Source organism: Notamacropus eugenii, chromosome 6 (genome assembly GCF_028372415.1).
Source record: "Notamacropus eugenii isolate mMacEug1 chromosome 6, mMacEug1.pri_v2, whole genome shotgun sequence".
Taxonomy (NCBI): domain Eukaryota; kingdom Metazoa; phylum Chordata; class Mammalia; order Diprotodontia; family Macropodidae; genus Notamacropus; species Notamacropus eugenii.
The window spans coordinates 209,251,814-209,276,370 of NC_092877.1; the positions used below are offsets into that span (position 1 = coordinate 209,251,814).

Below are 24,557 nucleotides of genomic sequence, written 5' to 3' on the forward strand. Positions count from 1 at the left end.
AAATGCTAAGATGAATGAATAAAAAGTCAGAATTAAGGTTGTCTGGAGAAATATCAACAGTCTCAGCTATGTAGACGATATTACTCTGATGGCGAAAAGTGAAGAAGAATTAAGAAGCCTATTGATGAGGATGGAGGAGGAGAGTGTAAAAGCTGACTTGATGCTTAACATCAAAACAGAATGAAACCAATCAAACCCACTATCATGGCAACTGACCTCATCACTTCTTGGCAAATAGAGAATAAATGGAAATAAGTCAGATTTTGTATTTTTGGACTCAAAGATCACTGTAGATGGTAATGACAGTCACAAAATTAAAAGCACTTACCTCTTGGAAGGAAAACTATGCCAAATCCATAGTATACTTAAAAGTGGAGGCATCATGTTGCTGACAAAGGTCTGCATAGCTAAACTATACAGTTTGGCAGTCTCGGGGCAAAGAGAAGCACTGGCATGGTGGATCTTATGGTGGCTGTGGACAGGGAATCCTTCTCACAGTTCCAAGGAAGAAAAGAGTGCTTGTGATCACTCACAGACCAGAGCACAGGCCAGTAGAGGAGTAAATACCTCTTCTTTGATCATACACCTTGGAAGAACTGAAAATTTACAGTACCTAGAAGTATCTCTGAAAACAGTTGCACAAAACTCCTGAAACTTGGGACACTCACCACACTAGAAGCAGAGTCTTACCTTAACAAAGAGTTAAAAAGTCAAGCAATTGGCTGGGAAAATGAGCAAATAGCAGAAAACAACTCAGAATATAGAAATTTAACTTTGGTGACAAAGAAGATCAAAATACACAACCAGAAGAAGACAAAAAAAAAATCAAAGCTCCTACATCCAAAGCCTCCAAGAAAAATATGAGTTGGTCTCAGGCCACGGAAGAGCTCAAAAAGGATTTTGAAAATCAAATATTAGAAGTAGAAGTAAAATGAGGAAGAGAAATGAGAGTGATGCAAGAAAATCATGAAAAAATGAGTCAATAGTTTGCTAATGGAGACCCCCCCCAAAAAAACTGAAGAAAACAACACCTTAAAAAATAGACTAGCCCAAATGGCAAAAGAGATTCAAAAGCCAATGAGGAGAAGAGTGCCTTAAAAAGTAGAATAGGCCAAATGGAAAAGGTGGTCTAAAAGCTCACTGAAGAAAATAATTCCTTAAACATTAGAATGGAACAAATGAAAGCTAATGACTTTATGAGAAATCAAGAAATTATAAAACCAAATCAAAAGAATGAAAAAATAGAAGACAATGTAAAATATCTCATTGGAAAAACACCTGACCTGGACAATAGATCCAGGAGAGATAATTTAAAAATTATTGGACTATCTGAAATCCACGACCAAAAAAAGAGCTTAAACATCATCTTTTAAGAAATTATAAATGAAAACTACCCTGATATTGTAGAACCAGAGAGCAAAATAAAAATTGAAAGAATCCATCAATCACTTCTTGAAAGAGATCCAAAAAGGAAAACTCCTAGGAATGTTCTAGCCAAATTCCAGAGTTCCCAGATCAAGGAGAAAATATTGCAAGTAGCCAGAAACAAACAATTCAAACACTGTGGAAACATAATCAGGATAACACAAGATTTAACATCTTCTACATTAAGGAATCAGAGGGCTTGCAATATATTCCAGAGGTCAAAGGATGTAGGATTAAAACCAAGAATCACCTTCCTACCCAACAATCATTTGACTATAATCCTTCAGGGAAAAAATGGATATTCAATGAAATAGAGGAAACCTGAACACAGAAGAATAAATACTTTCAAATTGTGACACTGGAGAAGACTTCTGAGAATTTCCTAGGCAACACGACGATCAAATCAGTCAATATGTAAAGAAATTAATTCAGATTATTTATTGGAAGATCAAATACTAAAGTTTAAATACTTTGATCATATACTTAGAAGAAAGGACTCATTGAAAAAAATCCTGATGTTGGGAAAGATTGAAGGCAAAAGGAGAAAGGGATAGTAGAGGATGAGAAGGATAGATAACATCATGGAAGTAATGAACAGAAGCTTGGACAAACTTTGGGAGAGAATGGAGGATAGATGAGCCTGGAAAGTCATGGTCCACGGGGTCATGAAGAGTCAGCCATGAATGAACAACTGAACAGAAAAATAACAAGCAGGTTCAATTAATGCCTTAAAAAGAGATGCTCAAAAGAGATAATCAGAACAGGAATTGCCAAACATTCTACCCTCAGACCTAGAACACATTCTCTCACAAATACACATACATAGTTCCAGGGGGGCAGCATAGAGAGGGCACAAACATAGGAAACCATGTGGCCAAGGCAACTCATCACTCTAGAGTAGAGGGCCTTCATGTTCTTTCTCTCTCTGTAGGGTCCTTACGTAATTTACTTCAGGTTGGGGCATCAGTTTTGATAAGTAAGTTGTTCTACTGTTCAGCTGGGCATGCTCTGCTTGGCCACTGGATTTGTTTGTGAGTATGTGGCATTTATGCTGGGCAAATTGATCCAATAAACTTACTGACCATAATCTTCAATGGGCAACTGCACTCTCCACCACCTCAGTCTCCTCAGGCTCCAGTGGATGTGACCAGACTCTTTCAGGTGGAGCATTGCAATTGCTACTGTGTTCTTTGCCTAAGCTTAGCAGAATTCCCCAAAAGATTTCCTCTGAACCTTGGCTTTGAAGTTTGTGATGTTCAGGAAGGAGGTAGGAAAGACAGAACTTCTAGATTCAAAACCAGGTTCCCTCACTGAGGTATATATTTCTCTAACTTAGGTTGACTACTTCAGTAAATTTCATAATTCCTGTAAGTTTATAATGACTAGTTCAAGACAAAGGTACTTGGGCAGCCTGTACTCTGGGGGCAAGCTCATTGCCTCTTTTGACCTTTTCATATGCAACTACCTTACTCAGGGTCTTCAGAATTCCTTTAGATGTGTTCATTTATGCTGAAAGGAATATTTATACCTTTCCATTTCTTTGCCTCTTTCTTTGCCCCATAGAACTTTCGATGTTGTTGAAGTCTAAATGGGACACATTTTATTTATGAAGTATTAGGCATGCATGCATGTATGTGTGCATATATGATATATATTGTTTGTATGTATGTGAACTGATGTTTATTCTGCACAATAGTGGTTCTTAAAATGTGGTTGAGAGACCCCTGGGGGACCCCAAGACATTTTCAAACTTTTCATAATAATGCTAAGACTGTATAATTTCTAATACAAGAAATATCAGTAAACATAACACATATTTGGGATCTTCAATAAATTTTAAGAGTATAAAGGTTCCTTGAGACCAAAAAGTTTAAGAACAGCAGCTGTGCAATCTTCATTTAACTCTCCTGAAAATATATTGCTTATGGATTATAGCACATGACCTCTGAAGCCACTTCTAAGTCTGGCATTCTTTGATCGATAATGAGGAGTACCATAGTCAAATAAATATGCATCTCTCCACTAGATACCACATGACTTTTGAGGGTTCCCTTCTCCTCCCCTATAAAAGCACCAGTCCTTTGGCCATAAAAGTGGTCCACTCAATCGCTGTGACTCCAGTTGGAGACCTCTATCTTCACTCTGCCCTAATGGTCATTAGGAATTATTGCAGTTGCAACCGCACCTCCCCCAACAAAGCACCATATATTTCCTATAACACAGAAATAAGAAGCCACCTGAGTCAGGGAAATACCAAAAATATTCCTTGTATTCAGAGCAGTTGCCTTCTCTCAGGATACCCCCCCCCCCCAAAGGTCAGAGTCCAACAGTCACAATGGAACAATCTAAGAACCATTAGCGCCACAGCATGAGATGTTCTCTAAATGCAAAATTATAGGGTAAGGAATGTTCAGTCAGTCCAGCAATCTGACTGGCTGATCAGCTCTGAGTGCTTTATAATGACAACGCTAAAGAGTCAAAAAGTGAGCTTGTTTATCTGTAAATGGAGGTCTCTCATCTCCTCCACTCTCAGAGCACTTTTCTATTGCTACACATAGATGAAGAACAGTTACTGAAAAGTTCAAATTTTAAGCTGGTCAGAGGCTTCTCTGTTACAGGGAGCAGTATGACTATGGTGGGTGGTGGATCTGCTAATGTGAAGACCGGCTGGTAGGAGGATCCAGGGGTGCGCCTGCCATTTCTCAGAAATCACCTCTTTTCAATCAGAGAGAAAGAGTGCTTCTAAGCAAAGAAAAGAGAGGTAGGAGAGAATGCAATTCAATTATCTGCTAGTTGTTTGAAGATTATATCCATGAGTTATGGGACCACAGGATTCCAGAACTGGAAGGGATTGCTTGGTGTCTTAGTTAAAACTCCTAATTCTGAGTCCAATGCTCGCTCTCTCTCTCTCTCTCTCTCTCTCTCTCTCTCTCTCTCTCTCTCTCTCTCTCTCTATATATATATATATATATATATATATATATATATATATATATATATATACATATCCTATTCTGGGTTTCTACAAATTGAGAACAGAGATAGCTTCCTACTCGTTGACCCATTAAGAGCACTATTAGTTCTGCTATAATGCTTGTTTTGAAAACTGAATTTGTTCCAATGTTAAACATATATTTGGGAAGTATTTGGGAACAATTTGGGAATAACCCTGGTTTCCAGTTTGCTGAAATAGTGAATATAGAAAACTGCACCATTTCACAGTTACTCACAAACTGTAACCCTATTGACACCTGCTTCCACTAGCAAACTTCAGGTCTTTTTAAGGGTAAAGTCCTGTATTTATTGTCTATCTCCTGGCGTAGTAGTAGCTATGGTTGGAGAAGGGTTAGTGGATACCCCACCCCCACCCTCTGCTATAGTCTCTGACCACAGGGTGTCAGGCTGCAAATCAAGCAGCAGCCCAAACATAGGCATCACATTAATTGTCTCATCCATTTAAAGTGCATAGAACTGCATGCTACTATTTTTAAATTTGGTTCCTATCTTTTTTATGAGTCACTGATAAAGTTTTTGAACATTATGTCCCTACCTTCATTTTCCCCTTATAGTTTTAATTGCACAATTTTGTATAGCCCAGTGCTTCTTTTGGAGGGCGGGGAGCATACATATGTTATATTGTAACAGAAGAGATTGTATATGCTTAGAAAAAGGAAAATAAGAATTGGAGTTCTAAATAAAAGAAAATTGTTTTATTTACTTAAACCTAGATAAAATATACTTAAAAAGAGGAAAAACTTGAGATCATGATGATATGAGGTTTTTTTTATAGTTCATACTAATGGGATTTGATAAAAAGAGGTAACAAAAGAAAATATGGCCAAAGATGATAAATGGTGAAGATACTCAGTATCTTCCAGGAGAGTCTGTGGAAGACCGTGACAAGCAAAGTCCAGTTTCCATGAAGGAACCTAAAAGTCACTTGTCTCTCCGCTGACGTTTTTTAATCACTTAGTTGAAATACACTGTACCACAAAGATAATGAGTTATGTGGCCTAGAATGTCACCTTCATGAGAGATTTTAAAGACTATGCTCCTCTAATTACATTCATAAATTCCATTTTAAGCCCAATCCCTATATAACAAAGATAATTTCCAAACCTTGACTGATGGATAATTTATTTAAAGCCATTATCAATGCAACACAATTCATTCCAGTTCATCAAAAGAACTTGGATATCACTTAGTGACATCAAGTAAGTCAAGACTTGACCAAGAGGTCTTTTCTTGGTGACCAAAAAGACATTTCTAGCAACTATCAAGTATGCTTTCAGATTCCCATAGCCATAGCCAAATCAATTTTAGTGATTGAGAGCTGGTCACCTGAACTTCATTTATTTAACAACCTTGGATGAAAAACATTTTTACTGGAAATAGATTGATGTTTGTTTCATTGTAGTTATGTCCTGGGTATGGAACTATTTTCTGGAAAGACTTTGAAGTCTCATTCTTCATGAATTTATTATGTGCCTACAATGCCCAAAGCATTCTCCTGGTCACTGTTACTTCCTTTAAGGATATCACAGTCTAAAAAAAGACATGATATAGAAACAGATAATTGTAATGTACAGCATTACATTGTAAGTGCATTAGATAGTTATAAAATAAAGAACTATGGACTAAGAAGGATAGTCAATAGGGATCATCAAAGGTGGGAAGGAAAAGAAATAAGAGTTTATATTATACCTACTATGTACCAGGCTCTATGCTAAGTGCTTTTATAAATATTATCCCACACGATCCTCACAATAACCCAGTGAGCTAGGTGCTACCGTTATTCTTATTTTACAGTTGAGGAGACTGAAGCAGAGAGAGGTTTCGTGACTTTTCAAAGGGTCACATGACTAGTGAGGCCAATTCTGAACTCAGCTCTTCTTGACTCCTATACCCATTTTTCTCTACTGTGCCAATAGATGCCTAAAAGAGGCAGATTCACAAAGAGAAGACTCCAAAGATGAAGTGGTATTTCAGTTAGGAAGTAATTCAACAGAAGATGATGGGGAATGGCGAATATTTCATATGTAACATTTGCCTAAATAAAGCCCCTGAGGTATGTGAATATATTGTTGCTTTGAGGACAGAATAGTCCAAATTCTCTTCTATCTCTGATAGCCTATGACTTCATGAACTTCAGTTGGTCTATAGCATAGTGTGTATAGAGGAGTGTAACATAAGGAAAAGCTAAAAAAGTTCCAAGTTGCCATATTGTGGAGGGCTTTGAAAGCTAGGCAAAAGAATCTGAACATTTCAAGGCAAGTAGAGAGCTGCTAACATTTTTTTGGTAGAGGAATGATTTGACCAGATTAGCATAAAAGAAACAGTATTCTGGAAATGGTATGAAAACTTGTTTAGAGAAGGAAAAAAATTAGATGCAGGATCATAATATTACCAGATGGATGGTTACAAGGCCTTGTATTAGTATTAAAAGAAAATTTTTATGTCTGGGTCTTTTGCCCTGATAAAAGAAGCAAAACTCAGGAGAGAGAATTAAAAGGGAATTTATTAAAAATGTCAAGGTAGAAACACAATGAGCTGATCACTGAGGATCACCCCTGGGAATTTGAACCAGATAGTTTTTAAAGACAACTTTTCATAATAAGAAAAAACCAATTCAGATAGATACATGTCTTTCAGAAGGAGATTGGCCATTGAATCAGCTCCTTCTCAGTTGCCACAAGAGAGGGAAATGAAATTTGAGACAAAGCAGATGGAATGAAAGGTCATGTGATATGGCTAAATAGCAGGTAGGACCAGAGCATCAAAAGAACAAGCTATAGACTAGATGACACCTCCCTCAACAGAGCCGCTTCCAAAAGACTGATTAACAAGTACCAGGAAGACAAGTTAGATTGGAAACAATGGTGGTTGCTACATAAATTTCAGTAGTAGAGTGGTGTCAATTGGAATAGGAAGGATGGGACAGATGCAGACAATATTTTGGATATGAAGTTCACAGGACCAGGTAATTGATTAGTTATGACAGGTGAGAGAGAGACATGAGTCAAAGGTAATCCCAGTGTTGTGAGCATGGAGGACAGGATAAGTGGCAGTGCCTCTGACCAAAATACTGAAGCCAATAGATTTGGGGTGGGGGGCTGCCAATAGCCTTAGTTTTGGAAATGTTGAACTTGAGGTGCCAGTGGGACATTAGGTGGTGATATCTTTTAAGATTTAAATATGCAGTTCAGAAGATGGGTCAGGGCTAGAGACAGATCTGGGAGTTATCTGAGAAGAGGCGACAGCTGAAGTTGTTGGTCATGAATATTATTGCCAAGTACAGAGAAAAGAGAAGAATCCTTTTGGGAGTATCCATGTTGTAGTTTTGGGAAAAGGATGAGAAATCAAAGATAAAGAAAGAACAGGAGCAAAAAAGGAGGGGAACCAAGAAAGAGTAGCATCCATGAAGCCAAGGAAACAAGATTATCTAGAATTGGATGTTCTGTGGATGTTAGGCTTCACAGCATAGCTAAAAATGTTAACCACAATCTCCTGTCCTTCCATAACATACCTTCCTTCATATTTACTAAACCTCTTTATCCTCATTGGACATCTATCCTTCCTATTCTCATATTCCATCATTCCATCATCTGAACTTTATTTTTCTACCCAGCTCACCCTCCCTTAAAACTTTTAAAATCAGTTGCTAACCACCATGTTAGTGTCACTTGACCTATTTGCCTTAGATTAGTGGCTAGTCCTTAACTCTGGGCAACCAGAACCATCCCCTTCTCTGGTATCCATTTCTATGTTTCTGAGTATTGCGAGAGAAAGTAATGAAACTGCCACAGGTTGCTAGGAAGTCTTCCTTATCATCATAATTGACATTATACCACTTTAAATTTTGCAAAGCATTTTACATTCCTTATCTCATTTGTTCCTCATGACCACAGGTATTATTAAGAGTCATATAGCTAGTAAGTGTTCAAATGCAGGTCTTACTCCTATCTTTTTTTTTTATCTTTCTGAGTTAATATTTAATCTCAGCCAACTCCTCACTACTGCTCAATTTTATTAATCTCTCATCATCTTCCCATCAAAGTCCCCGAAGTGAATTTCAGGTCTTTTAAAAATTCATCAGAGCTATTTTCACTTGCTAGGTAACCCAGTCGATGGGATGCTGGACCTGAAGTCAGAAAGACCTGATTTTATATCTAACCCTATTCCTTGGAGGAGGAGGAGGAAAAGGAGGAAGAAAAGGAGAAGGATGAGAAAGAGGAGGAGGAGAAAAGTCACAGCTTCTGTCTGTACCAGTTTTCTCATCTGAAAACTGAGAATAATAACACTTATCTCACAGTGTTGTTTGGAGGATAAAATGAGATACTATTTGCAAAGTGCTTTATAAGCCTTAAAGCTCTATATAAATGTTAGTTGTATGGTCAAAGGATATGAGCAGGCAGTTTTCAGAAGGAGAAATCAAAGCTATCAATAGTTATAAGAAAAAAATACTCTAAATTATGATTGACCAGAGAAATGCAAAATAACTCTGAGATACCACCTCATACCTATCAGAGAAAAGGAAAATAATAAATACAGGAAGGGATGTGGAAAAACAGATGCACTAATTCACAGTTGGGGAGGTGTGAACTGGTCCAATCATTCTGAAGAGTAATTTGAAACTATGCTCCAAAGGGCTATAAAATTGGGTTTACCCTTTGACCCAGAAATACCAGTATGAGGTCTGTATCCCAAAGACATCAAAGGGAAAAGGAACTATCTGTACAAAATATTTATAGCAGTTCTTTTTGTGTTGACCAAAAATCGGAAATTGAAGGAATGGCTATTAATTGGGTAATGACTGAACAAGTTGTGGTATATGATTGTGTTAGAATATTATTGTGCTATAAGAAATGAGCAGGATGGTTTCAGAAAAACCTGAGAAGACTAACTGATGCAAAGTGAAGTGAGCAGAACCAGGAGAACATTGTGCACAGTAATAAAAATATTGTAACCATGATCAACTATGAAAGACTTAGCTGCTCTGATCAAGATAATAATCCAAAATAAGGCCAAAGCGCCTATGATGAAAAATACTATCCATCTCCAGAGTACTTGCACTCTGAGTGCAAATTAAAGCATACTTTTTTCACTTTTAAATTTTTTTGGCAGGAAGGGTAACATGGCTAATATGGGAATATGTTTTTTTAATTTAATTTGCTTGTTTTCAGTTTTCAACAATCACTTCCATAAGTTTTAAATTTTCTCTCCCTCCCTTCCTCCCTCCTTCCTCCCAAAACAGCATGCAGTCTTATATGGGTTCTACCTTTACATTCTTATTAAACACATTTTCACATTAGCCATGTTGCACAGAAGAATTAAAATGAATGGGAGAAACCATGAGAAAAAAACAAAACAAAACATAACACAAGAGAAAATAGTCTGCTTCATTCTGCATTGTGACTCCAGATTTCTTTCTCTGGATGTGGATGGCATTTTGCCTCAAGAGTCCTTTGCGAATGTTTTAGGTCCTTGCAATGCTGTAAAGGGCTAAGTCTATTAGAAACAGTCCTCGCCACTGTGGCTGTTACTGTGTATAATGTTTTCCTGGTTCTGCTCATTTCACTCAGCATCAGTTCATATAAGTCTTTCCAGGTTTTTCTGAAGTCAGCCTGTTCATCATTTCATATAGCACAACAGTATTTCATTACATTCATATACCACAACTTGTTCAGCCATTCCCCAACTGATGGGCATCTCTTCAGTTTCCAGTTCTTGGAGGAGTATGCTTTGCATGAATTTACATGTAAAATTGATATCACAATTCTTACTTTCCCAGTGGGTGGAGGAGGGGCAAAAAAGAGGGAGAGAATTTGGAACTCAAAATGTTTTTTTAAAAATGTTTTAATTAATTAGTTGAAGGAAAATCTGCTTGCTGGAACGGTTGTTATTGCTGCATCTCCTACCTAATTTTAAAAACCAGTTAAATTGAGCTTTCCAAACTCTCCTCTTTTGGTCAGAAATGAACAAATCTTTACTCAGTCTTTCATCCTTCCCTCTTATTTCAGAGAATTGCAGAATCATAAGATTTAAATATTTTGGGATCATCTTGATCATTTCATTTTACTGAATAGGAAATGGAGACTCACAAAAAATTAAATGACACAGCTAGGCTTGGATTTGGAGATGTCATGAGTCAAATCACATTCCCCTCAAAATCTAATAATGATTCAGAGAAAATGTCTGACCTGCTACAGCTAGCCCTTAGCATTCCTATTAGAAAAAACAAAGATTTCACTGTTCTTGTCATCTGACCAGAAAATTTACTTTCCTTCTTTCTTCTCTAGAAGACAACAAAGTCTTGAGGCCATATTATCAATAGCTCGTCTTTACATTATCATTAACATTATTTTAAATTTATATTTACCTGAATATTTTTTAAGAGTTTGAAGGATCGATTCTATAACTGATCTGTTGACCTTTGAATTTTCTGATAAAGCCATACGTTTTTCTGTGGTGGGAAAATAAACATAATTATCAATCCTCAACAAATAAGTAGAGTTTAATTCCAAAATGCTTTTTCTTTCAACTTTACAAAGCTATTAACTTTTCCAGGGCCCAGCAGCAATGCCTCATTGTAAGGTTAAGAGATGACTATGGTCAGTCATCATTTTTTCATAATGGGAAGTCATTTCACGGTATGAATAAATAATATTCTTAAGTTTACACAAAATGTTTAAAACAATTCCAAGGTATTTCCAAACCTAGGCTGTTGTAAAAAATGATTAATTTGGATCCCTACAGTATTTCAGTCAGTATTCATCAGTTTGATATTTTACATGAATTATAAAGGGATAATTAGATAAGGTAGGTTCTTCTATTAGGCCTTTATAGTAGGCCTCACGCTTTAATCCAATGTTCTCCACTTGTTTATCAGGTATGAAGCTCACTTGTAAAACCTTAAGAATACTGACAAAAAGATCTCCATCCTCTTTTGCTCAAATGGTATATCCAAAGCCAGTGTGAGGAGGACGGCTTGATTCTTTGGAAATTCCCCCAACTTAATTTTGTGCCTCTAGACCACTCTTTCTTGTCTAACAGGAGCAGGTAACCATCTTATGACCACTTAGTCACCAGAGATGACTATTTCCTCTACCAGTTTCGGGCTGCTTAGTCAGCAGAGATGACCCTTGCCTCATTTATCTTGTGACCATCCATGTTGATATATCATATCTGGCCTTCCTGGAGGGTCAAGAGAGAAGCCTACCAACCAATGGGATTCCATATTTTGCTTTATTCTCCCTTGAGTGTCCACATATGAAAGCCTATAAAAACAAAGTCCTAGGGACCAGGGGCATCTGAAATTATGAAGATCTGAGGTCCACTTCATTGGAGGAAGCCATGACCCCTTTAATGAAGTGCTATTGGTTTGGGGTTCTGCCTCAATGGGTTTTCTTGCAGATTGGACAGTTTTGGAACCCACTCTATACAACTGCTTTTGTTTGTTTTGTTGTACAACTGTGGTCTCACTGTTGTCCTGTTTCATACTGGAATGGGTGGGTAGGTAGGGCAGTGGTTTATGATGGATAAAGCACTAGATTTGGCATGAAAAACTGGATAATTTTAACTGTGTCATGTCATTTTTCTGAGTCTCAATCTCCTCATCTGTAATACGGGCATAATACCTACCTAACCAGCCTCCTTATAAGTATGAAATGGAAAAATATATGTGAAAGTATTTTGTGTAGTGCTGTACAAAAAATAATTTTTACTCTTTTTGAATGCTTTTGCTTTTCTCTGTGTATACAGTCTGGGAGCTTCTGTCATTGAACTAGGTACTTAATTATATATGATCCTTGGTTTCCAAAAGCCTTAGGAGAAGGAAAATCGAGAATAAGAGGATATGGAATCTGACATGTCCTCTGACTTGAGCCTCACCCTTCTCTAGCCTCTCAGACTTTAATTCAACAAGGCAGCCGTGATAGCTGGACAATGACTGGAATTACTTGCCAGGTCCTATCCCCTTGCTGGTTTACCATTACCCTTCTTTCCATGAACCACATGTTTTACTGGGGGAGCTGGTTTGCTGTTGCATGTAACTGGATAGATGACCCCCTTTACTCTCACCAAATTGGAAGATTTCTTCCTGATGCCTTCCTCACAGATCCAGATTCAACTGAGTTTGGTTAGGAATGCCTTGGGTCTGAAGAGAGCTCTTGGGCTTAGAACTGCATCTAGGCAAATTTTGAGGTAGGCTAAGTTTGACTTCAGAATTCCAATGTCTTCTTTATACCCTTTTCTCTCCTTAGGGCGACCTTCTTCCCTCCTCAGATACCCATTGTCAGAGTGTTCTCTTCTCACTTCATCTCCTTAGTTGCTGTACAATGTAGTAGCAAGATCATGGGCTTAGTATACAGTTTAGCCTGGGTTCAATACTAAATACTATTATTTATGGTCTGAGAGGTCTTCATTGGGGAGGAAGGGCAATAGGTATTTATAGAGCACTTACTATGTGCAAGGCACTGTGCTAAGAGCTTTTGTATATATCTCATTTGATCCTCACAACAACTCTGGAAGGTAGATGATTATCCTCATTTTACAGTTGAGGAAACTGAGACAACCAGAGATTAAGTGACTTCCCATGGTCATACAACTAGTAAATCCAGCTGAAGTTGGATTTGAACTTGGGTCTTCTTGACTCCAGGCCCAGCTCCCTGTCCTCTGCGTCACCAGCTGCTTTGTTTCAGACAATTCAGTAGACTTTTCTGCGTGATGGCTTTTTCATTTTTATAAAATAGCGTCACATTTATATAACCTACCTTCCAGGTTATATAAAGGATTCAAAGGAAACAAGGTACACAAAACACTTTGTATGAGTGAGCTATCTGAATTAACATTCATTCAGACAAGGCATAAATGACTGGTAAGAGCTTAACCCTAGCTCTCTTCCCAGGAACATTTACATATTCAAATTTTTAACCTAAAGGGACTGTGTGATGTAGGCATCTAAGAGATGGAAGAGAGTTCCTCTCTATGGGATGGGCTAACCAACTTTCTGTTTCCCTAGAAATTGTACTCTGTAGGTATTCTGCTACTTAACATTTAATAATTTGAATTATTTTTTAATTTATAATTTTATAATAATTTTTATAATTTAAATTAATAATTTAATAATTTGAATACTTAAATAATCTGTTTAATGATTAACATACCAGGATGCTGCTGCTACTGGTAATGATAATAAGTAACCTTTCTGTAATGCTGTAAGACTTGCATAGTACTTTGTGTATATTATCATATTTGATTCAATGTAAAGCTCATTGAGAATAAGGACTGTTTCATTTTCGACCCAGTGCTTAGCACAGTGACCGGCAGACAGTGTGTACTTATATGCTATGTGATGCAGTGTGTGATGCAAAGTGTGAGGCGTGGAGTCATAAAGAATTATCTTCCTGAGTTCAAATCTGGCCTTAGACATTTATTACCTAGGTAAGTCAAGTTACTTAATTGTACTCTACAATTTAGGTGCAATGAGACCCTGGTTAGGGGGCTCTTCCATAGTTGTTTTTGGTCACCAGAAAATGGTATTAGAACTTGTTCTGATATTAATCTTCCTACAATTGGGATTAACGCTAGAAACAATTTTCATCTAGGAACGGATCAATTTTTTTCCTTTTAGAAAAATATTCTTTCATTTCTACGGATGATCCCTTTAGAGAATAAAAAAGAATAAGAAAAAAACTTTTAGGGATCATGAGATTCAGGCCTGGGTTCAAATACTGCCTCGCATGTTTACTACCAGTGTGACCTTGACTAAGTCATTCACTGAACCTCTTTGGTGCTGCTCTGTAAAATGGTAGGACTTCTTGATGTGTAAATGGAAAGGGCTGGACTAGATGGCTTCTAAGCTCCCTTTCAACTCTAGATCTAGGATAGATACTCGTTCTCTAAGTACACTATTGTTGTTCAGTCATGTCTGACTCTTCATGACTCCATTTGGAACTTTCTTAGCAAAGATACTGCAGTGGTTTGCTATTTCTTTATGTAACTCATTTTACAGATGAGGAAACTGAGGCACACAGGGTTAACTGATTTGCCCAGAGTCAGAGAACTAGTAAGAGTCTAAGGCAGGGTTTGACTCAGATCTTCCTGACTCCGGGTCTGATACTCTATCCTTGTGCCACCTAGCTTACACAGGTTTAAATGTAGTCCCATAGGATGGTATAAACCTAATCACAGTCCTCAGTATTTCATTGAATCTGTGATCTCTTTAGTCAAATTCAATATAGAAATGCTTGTAGAATTAAATGGAATAGTCTCTCAACAGTGAGAGACCAAGAGGGATAGTAGATGGAAGACCCTCTTGGGAGCCAGGAAACCCTGACTCTGACACATACTAGCTGTGTGAACCTGGACAAACCACTTAATATCTTAGGCATATCAGGCAGCTTTCTTAGACTGAACATCAAACCTGAGTTAGAGCTCTATGTTAGTGGGCATAACTGATAATTGAGGGAGGGAACTTCCATGATGAAAGTATATTTCATCACGTGGGAGGTGTTTATGCCAATGAATACATAGATTTAGGACATCCCCTTCCCCCACCAAAAGCAACCAAACATAGTGATCGTAATAACTGGCATTTATATAGCACTTCATTTGCAAAGTGTTTTATTATGTAACTAATTAACTAAATTTTCAATAACTATAATTTTTTCATTTTATTATCTCAATAACCTTGTAAGGTAGGTGTAATAGATAATGTTCTCATGTTACTTATGGGGAAACAGGATCAGACAGATTAAGGATCTTGCCCATGATCACATAGCTAATAAGTCTCAGAGATGGAAACTGAATAAAGGATTTCCTGATTCCGGGTCTAACAAGTTGTCCTCACTCTATACCAGAGATGTCCAAACATTTTTGACAGTGTACTTTGATCAGTAAATATTCTTGAGCACGTATCCTAATGTGTGTTAGTTTATTGATATAGTATACATCTGTACAATTATGTATATAATTGTACATATGTATAAGATGTAGGTATATAATATATAGTTGACATATATATGTACTGTTGTACATGTATGTAACATATAGGTTAAGTATATAATTAAGGATACACAAAAATAGAAATAAAAATGGAATGCATGTGAAATAATATTTAAAAACAACTTTATTACATTTTATTAGTTGGGATAAGCTTTGTACTCTAACTAAAATAATTAATCATTAGTAAAAGCAGTGTAATTGAATATTTATCAAATATTTATTTAATATGCATTGTTTGTGAAAATCTTGGCTTAACATTTTTCATTGGAGGGATTGAAAAGCTTGGTTCTAAGTTCTGTTTATCATGATACTTGGTTTTAATGGCTGTTATGAGTGATAATGATACCTCCCAAAGCTACATAGATAGAAATGCGAGAGATGCCTCATTGGCAGCCTATTGCTGGATTTTATCATTTTGTTGAGTATATAGTCAATAAAACTATAATTTTAATTTAGAGAGCATTTCTTAGAAAATGATTCAGGAAACATGGAAACTTTATCAACATCTGTGATTTGCATTCTCAGTTTGATTGGAAGGATGCGGGTATATGATTTAATCCTTGGGAACCCTGAAGTACCAAACATTAAGAGGACTAGAGTCTGATACCGTCTCCCATTAGCTAGTTGTGTGACTTCTGAAATACAAAAACAGTAAGTGACTGGACTCATGGGGCAGATTAAGTATGTGACATATGGGACCCTCAGCGTCCTCATCTATAAAATCATAACTAACATTTATATAGCACTTACTATGTGCCAGGTACTATGGGAAGAAGGTTATAATTATTATCTTATAACAGCCCTGGGAGGTAGGTGCCATTATTATCTCCATTTTACGGGTGAGTAAACTGAGGCAAACAATGGTTAAGTGACTTGCCCAGGGTAATAAAGCTAGTGGTCAGATCTGAACTCAGGTCTTCCTGACTCTATTTGCTGTGTCACCTTAAAATGTCGCCTTAAAATGGGAGTTAGATTAAATGATCTCTGTTAAATCATCTCTAAGATTCCATTCACCCCTAACTTTCCATGAGTCTATGGAAGTTAAGTGTAGTGTCCTACAGTCAGCTTTCTTTCTACTCACAATCAAACAGAGAGGATGCGATAATCTTAATGTCCAACTAGCTTTCCTATAAGGGGAAACTCATAGTTGGATCTCCCTAAGATGGTTATAATTGTGTTCATATAAAAGGTTTCTTTTATCAGCATTATTGGACATCCTCTATCTGCTAAGCACCATTTGACTTTTGGAATCATGGTATGTAAAACCTTTTTGAAAATAGCATAATATTAAAGTGTAAAAATATACAAAATGGAAACCAATTAAGCACTCACTTTATGCACAACATCATGCTAGGCACTGGAGCTATAGAGAAGAAAGCAATAGTCCCTGCTCTCAGGAGGCTTAAAATCTAATAGGAAAAATTTCTTCAAGTAAGTACAATCCAAAAAAGAATGTGATAAGGACAAAGAAGGTATTTAGACAAAGCACCACAAAAAATATAGGGAAGAGACAGGGAAGAGCCCAAAGGGGTGGAGTAAATTTTCAAAAAAAGAATCACCTACTATCAACAATTGCTTGAAGACTTGTTTCAGATGATTAATAATAAGGAAAATGTAAATTTAAAAACTTTGAGGTTTTACCTCACTCCTTGTAAATTGAAAGGCAGGATAATAATATTAACGATAATAAAAATGGGCAGTATTCAAGTTTGCAAAGTGCTTTACAAATATTATCTCATTCTATCCTTACAATGACCTTGAGAGGTAGGTGATATTATTATCCTCATTTTACAGATGGAGAAACTGAGGCAGACAGCGGTTAAGTGATTTGCCTAGGGTTACAGAGCTGGTAAGTGTCTGACGCCGAATTGGAACTGAGGTCTATCTTGACTCCATGTCCTGTTCTCTATATGTCTAAAAATAATGTTAGAGGGACTGTAGGAAGAATGTACATCATTGCTCTTGTTGGTGGAGCTATGAAGTGATTTAACCATTCAGGGATAAAAAACAGGAATTATTACTTAATCAACAAGCATTGTTAATCATCCAGTATGCATATAGGCATTGTGCTAGTCTATGGGGGTACAAAGTCAAAAAAGTCTTCATTATTATAAAGCTTATATTCTATAGAAAGAAACAACATATGCATAAGCAAATATATACAAAAAAATACAGTGTATTTGGGGATGGGATTAAGAGTCTGGAAGGAGAGAGTTAGAAACAGCTTCTTAGAGAAGGTAGCACTTTATGTGAGTTTTCCAGAAAACAAGGGCCTGACTAAATTGTCTATATCCTTTGGCCACTGTGATTCATATACCCTGAAGATGTCAAAGAAAAAAGTAAAATTTTATGAATATTTAAAGCACCATTTTCTTTGTGGTGTCAAAGAACTGGAAACAAAGCACATGCCTAATGATGAGAGGGTTATGTATAGAACTATGATTTGTTGTTGTCTTTCATTCATGGATGACTCTCTGTGACCCCATTTGAAATTTCTTGGTAGAGGTATTGGAGTGGTTTCCCAATTCCTTCTCCAGCTCATTTTACACATGAGGAAACTGAGGCAAACAGAGTTAAATGACTTGCCCAGGGTCACACAGGTGATAAGTGTCTGAGGCCAGATTTGAACTCAGGAAGATGAGTGTTCCTGACTCCTTGCCTGATATTCTATCCACTGCACCACCTAGCTATCCCCAAACCATGATCTGTAAATGTCATTTTGCATTAAGAAATGATAAATATGAGGAATTCAAAGAAATATAGGAAAGTTGTATTTACTTATGCTAACTGAAATAAACAGAAAGAGAGCACTTTCCATAATGACTAAAATGTAAATCAACAGATCACTAAAAGAAAGGTGGTTCCTGAGTAAGTGGAATAATCCATCTTAGTACTAGAGAACAGAAAATCAAACATACCTGCATACTCTGAGCAAAGAGGTATGTGCATGTGTGTGTGTGTGTGAACAGAATACTGGATACATTGTATACATGTATTGTATCCATTGTATACGTGTTGGTATGAGTGGTTTTGGTTTGACTATTTTTCTTTGTTGTGAGAGAGGGCTCAGTTTTTCAGGGAATTTGCTGTATCTTAAACTGACCGTGATATAAAAACAAAAGAAATCAATCAGATATTTTTTTTTAAAAGAAGAAAGAAAGGGAGATATGGAGAAGTGGAAATCCCTTTCAGGAAAGCCTTCAAGAAGGACATGGCATTTGAGCTACCTTTGAAGGAAGAAGAAGGCTTTATCCAGCAGAGGTAGTGCTGTATATAATGTTAATATAATGTATATATATATATATATAATATAATATATAATGTTAATATAATATAAAATGTTGCATATAGAAGCACGGAAAGAGGTGTAACAGTAGCCCAATTTGGCTGGAACCTGTTTGAGTGAGAGTAGAGTGAAACAAGGCTAGATAGATAATTAGAAGCCAAATTATGGCACACAAAAAATCAGGATAAGGAATTAGCATTTGTCCTAGAGACCATGAGAAGACATCGAAGGGTTTTCAATATGAAAAATGAGAGAGCAATTTTGGAAAGCAACCTGGAATTATGTCCAAAGACCTATTAAACTACCTATACTCTCTGACTCAGTAATGCTACTACTTGGTCTATTTCCAAAGACGTTTAAGGAAAAAGGAAAAGAACCTATATGTTCTAAAATGTTCATAGCAGCTCTCTTTGTGGCAGCAAAGAACTGGAAATTGCAGGGATGCCCATCATTTGGGGAATGGTGGAACAAGTTGTGGTGTATGATGGTGATGGAATGAGCTCAAGGATTTAGAAAAATATGGAAAGACTTGCACAAAATAAGAGTGAAATCAGCATAATCAAGAGAGCGTTTTATACAATAGAAACAATATTATTTTAAGAATGATTTTGGGCAAATATTATTTTGTCTATAAATACACAAATTAATTATAAAGGACATATGAAGAAAGATGCTATCTTCATTCAGAGAAAGAAGTAATAAATAGAATTACGTGTAGAATAATTTTACACACACATATGTACCTGTACACACATGTATGTGTGTATATATACACACCTATACACATACATACATATAGACATAAACATTCACACATTATGCATACACACACACCTGTTTGTGTCCAATAGTAGCCGTTTCTAGGGCAGAAGGGGAAAAATAAATGCACATGATAATTTTGTTGTATATTTGAAAGAAATAGCAAGTTGTGATAGTAGATTTCCAGTTTCATGTACAATCATTTTTAAAAATTGTACTATGTTAAGGAAATGTTTGTTTTATTCCAAAATTAAAAAGAAAATTAAAAAAAGAAAAGTGTTTCAACGGCCATATAAAAGATAGACTAAGGAGAGGAGGGACTGGGATCCAGGAAAGCAGTTATGAGGCTATAATAATAGTCAATGTAAGAGGTAATGATGGTCCAAATTGAGGCGAAGGCAGTGGGGATGGGGTAAAAGGGTTGGACATTTTGTTGGTTAAATTGACAGGACTTGGTAACATGCAGGCTGAGGAGGAGAGCGAAGCGCCAAAGATGATTGAGATTTCAGGCTTACGTCAGAACAAAGACGGTGGTGCTATCAAAATAAACAAGGAAAATCCCTAAGTTTAGAAGGGGAGAGAATGTTAGTTCCATTTTTGGCCATGTTGAGTTAGATAAGGTAGCAGGACATCCACATGGAGATGTCCCTTGGGCAATTAGAAATATGGGCCTGGAACTCCAGAAAAAGAATTGGAGCTGAATGGAGAGATTTGGGAATAAACTGCATAGATACGACAATTTGAGAAAGAGACAGCAAAGAGAGATGAAGATTGAACTTTAGGGAGGCCCCTGCCTAGGAAGCAGGAAGAGAGAGGTGAACCAGTGAAGGACTATGCAAAAGACAGGTGAGATTAAGTAGGAGGAGAGGCAGAAGACAACAGAGAAGTCAAGGGAAGAAAGGCAGGGACATGGTCAAGAGTCTCAAAGACTGATGAAGATGAGATAAAGAATGAGAAAAGGCCATTAGATTTAGACATGTATGCTAGCTGCTATTTTTTTATTTTGCCAGTCTCATGATGATGATCCTGGTGGCACTGGGGGAGTAAGATCAGAGGCTAGGCAACATTTACATACTGGGAATTGTAAAAATTAACTTTAACTCAAATTGTGAAGTTTGATACGTTCAAGTTTTGTCCAAGAAGGAAATTCTCAGGAAGGATGATTTTCAATGGAAACACTGACCCTAACATCTTAATATTAAAGATGCTGCCACTATGTTTTGGTTATAATTCTAAAAAGTGAACTGGGAAGGGGGAGAATGATCCTTAGATTATTGTGTCTAAAATTGGATAGTCTCTACCATCTCCATCTTTAATACTCAAGCAAAGAGGTTTGGAGCAGGGTATGTGACACATCTGTACCTAGATAGGCTTCAGCATTTTGAATGTTCTGGATGTTGATGAAATAGAATAGTCTTCGGAGGATTTATTGTTTTAATTTCTCATTTTGAAACTGTTGTCAACAATGGTGATAATCACTGCCATTTCTTAATGTGAGCAATTGTTCAGACTTTGACATTGACCACAAACTTCAGATCCTACCTTTTTGGGGAGGATCAAAGACTTTATAGCTAGACAGGGATCTTAGAGGTTGTCTAGTCTAACCCTTTCATATTTCAGATAAGGAAACTGAGATTCAGGGATGGGCAGTGACTTCCATATAGGTTAAAATCCATTACCAAAAACATCTCAAAACGAGAAAGCAGTAATAACACTTACTTCAGAAGAACAGCTTTTATTGAGGATGATTTCATTTTTGGGAACATCCAAAAATTCCAGTGAAATCAACCCAATATTAAGTTGGCTGAGGGCCTGCCCTAAATGGCTGAAAAATGGGAGTTATACGTTTTCGAGAAGAACTCGGCTCAGCGGGGTATTGTGAAGTCATTATACTTTCCAATTTCTCAGCATGGAAGGCAGGAAGTAGCTTGCTCCCAGTCTCTGCAGATAAAAATGATTTTGCACAGTGAATACTTGAAAGGAAAAACACTCCTCTCATTGTTCTCCTGTGGCAATTTTTTTAAGGCTCCATAGTCCAGGTGGAATCAGTTGTAGTAGCGGTGAAATAGCTCAGGAATATGAAGAACTTTTCACCTCCAGGACCCAGGGTGACTATCATGAGTTTTTAAAAAATTAACCACTAAGAAGCAAATAGTGTCACTCATTAGGAGTGGGTAGTTATGACTATGGGTCACTTTGAATATTTTTCTGGGTTTTAAGGGTTCCATGTTTCCCTCAAAGAGACATGGTTTGTATATACACACATATATATGTATACGTATATACATATACAGATATGAATTTAGTGCTTCTTGAAAGAAAATGAATAAAAATGTACCTTGCCAGCGTTGTTGACTCTTCTGCTTACAGATTTTCTAGTTTACACAGTATCTGTAATAATGATTATGGAAAAGCTACAAAAGGGGGTTAAATGACTGTCTATAAAAAAAAAGGATGTTTCGATTGGGGGAAAATGTTTGTAAAGGAGAGGAGGGGTGTAATAATAATAATAGCTATCCTTTACACAGCACTTATGATATGTAATATTTGTAACATATGATATTGCACACACACGTAATATATGGATATCATATACATTATAAATAATATACTTGGTATATATTGTATACATTATACATGTAAATTGTATACATATATGTATATTGCATACATGTATATGCATATTATTTTGTTTTGAGGGAGGGAGTGCTGTGCGAGGTCACCAGTCTCACTTTCCACCCCGGAGTCATCTCATCATTTCTAGGATGTCATGGTACTCTTTGAAAATGACAGATGAAAATAAAAAACAAAAACCAGAGCAAACAAAAAAACCCAAATGCATATTAAATACATATAGGAATATTGCATGCATATGTACATATTGTATGCATATATGTACACTGTATACACATGTAATATATGCACCATGTATCCATGTGTATTATGCTTATAAGACACATAGGTTACACACACATATGTGTGTTTTATACATATATAAACATATGTATATATATTTATTACACACATGTATACCGTATGCCAGGCATTATACCAAATGCTTTACAATTATGTCTCATTTGATTCACACAACCACCTTGGGAGGCAAGTGCAGTTATTATCCCCACTTTATAGATGAGGACACTGAGGCAAACAGAGGTTGAGTGACTTGCCCAGGGTCACACAGCTAGTAAGTGACAGGGCAGGTTTTGAACTTAGGTCTTCCTGATTCCCGCCCAGTGCTCTATCCTCTGTGCAGTTTATTCCAATGTCAACAATCCTAAACCTGATTTTGTTTTTGGAGGGTGAGGGGTGTCAGACTTGTAATCTCACTGTTGTATGAAACTTCTGTTTTGGAAACTCCCTCAAATGATAGAGATGACCTTATCATCTCTAAATTCTATTCTTAGAGAATTACCTGTAAAACTCTCCAGGTCACACAGCTAGTCTGTGTCAGAGACTGTCTGACAACCCTGGTATTGACTCCAAGACTGACTTTCTTTTCACTGTACTGCCTTATTAGTTATGTGTAACTGTGCTGGTAATCATTTATCAACTGGCTCTCTAGGGGGAAAAATGATCACAGGCCATACTTTTAGATTTAATCTGTATTATTAACATTTTCTTCATCACTTTTTTACATCTGGACAATCAACAAATTAATAAATCAAATCCTAATTTTGTAGTGTTTGACAATTTCCCAAGTGTAAATGCTCAAGCTTAAGATTTTACAACTGGCCCTCACTAATCAGTTAGAATTGGCTCTATCATACCCTTTAAAACTTAACTATAGTTTACAAGAATGCTTATTATGCTTTAATTTTCTCATTTGCAAAAGGAGAGACTTGGACCAGATGATCTCCAAGACCATTTTGTTCTGATTTTTCTAATAAAAGTTAATTCATATTTAAAAGGCAACGTTGCTTAAAGGAAATACTCTCTTCCCTCATAATTCCCCCAATTCTACTTTTCTTAGGCAGTTCTATACTCTGTCGTTATTTAGTCATTTTTCAGTTGTCTCTGACTCTCCGTAGGGGCAGCTAGGTGGAACAGTGGATTGAGTCCTGGCCCTGGAGTCAGGAGGACCTGAGTTCGAATGTGATCTCAGACACTACCTGTGTGACCCTGGGCAAGTCACTTAGCCCTGATTGCCTCCAACAAAAAACAAGCAGGCAGCCATCTACTATAAGGTACCATATACAAGACAACAGGAAAGCCTTTGTAAGTTCTAGGAAGGCAAGATCCTTTTATAATTTCTCTTTCTGCTCTTAGCCCCACAATTCTCAGCATAGGGCTTTGCTCATTCCAGGTCCCTTAATAAATGATATCTTCATGAAGCAGTGTGTCATAGTGAATGCGGTGCAAACTTGGGCTCGAGGAGACCTAGGGTTCATTCTCACTTCTGACACTGACTTGCTACATGGCTAAGGGCATTTCACTTAACAGAGCCTCAGTTTTCTCATCTGTAAAATAAGGACAATAGCGTCTGTAATACCTTATGGGATAGTTGTGAGGTTTGAATGAGATATTGTGTGAAAAACGCTTTGATACTTTAAAATCATATATACATGTCAGATGTTATCATTAGCTACCCTAGTCTTCTTCACAGGAAAGAAATGCTACTCATCATCGGGCCCTCTCCACCCACCTGATCCCAATGTCTTCTTCCTGCTAGTCTCTGGAGGTTCGGGGGAACTGAAAGTGGCTTCCTCTCTTCCTGCATCTCTGTCTCCCTCTGACTCTTCCTGCTTTTGCAGTTTCCCCCACATCTGCTCAATCTCCAAGACTTTGGAATTCTGCTTCAACATCTTTGAAATCTCTCCTCTTTTCTCCACTCATATGGCTACTGCTCCAGTTTGGGTCCTTATCACTTCTCACTCAGTCTCCTTTAATAGCTTTCTAACAAGTATCCCTAAATCTTATCTTATTCTTTTCTTTCTTTCTTTCTCTTTTTCTTTCTTTCTTTTCCTTTCCTTTCCTTTCCTTTCCTTTCCTTTCCTTTCCTTTCCTTTCCTTTCCTTTCCTTTCCTTTCCTTTCCTTTCCTTTCCTTTCCTTTCCTTTCCTTTCCTTTCCTTTCCTTTCCTT

General features: G+C 37.0%; 1 protein-coding gene across 1 annotated transcript in view; it reads right to left on the bottom strand.

The window, feature by feature from the left end:
• Positions 1–24,557, bottom strand: part of LOC140512653 (uncharacterized) — a 75,646-nt gene that overhangs the window by 17,081 nt on the left and 34,008 nt on the right. Inside the window, exon 5 of the mRNA XM_072621949.1 lies at positions 10,805–10,888. Coding sequence (XP_072478050.1) covers positions 10,805–10,888 — 84 coding nt within the window. The remainder of the gene's footprint in view (positions 1–10,804; positions 10,889–24,557) is intronic.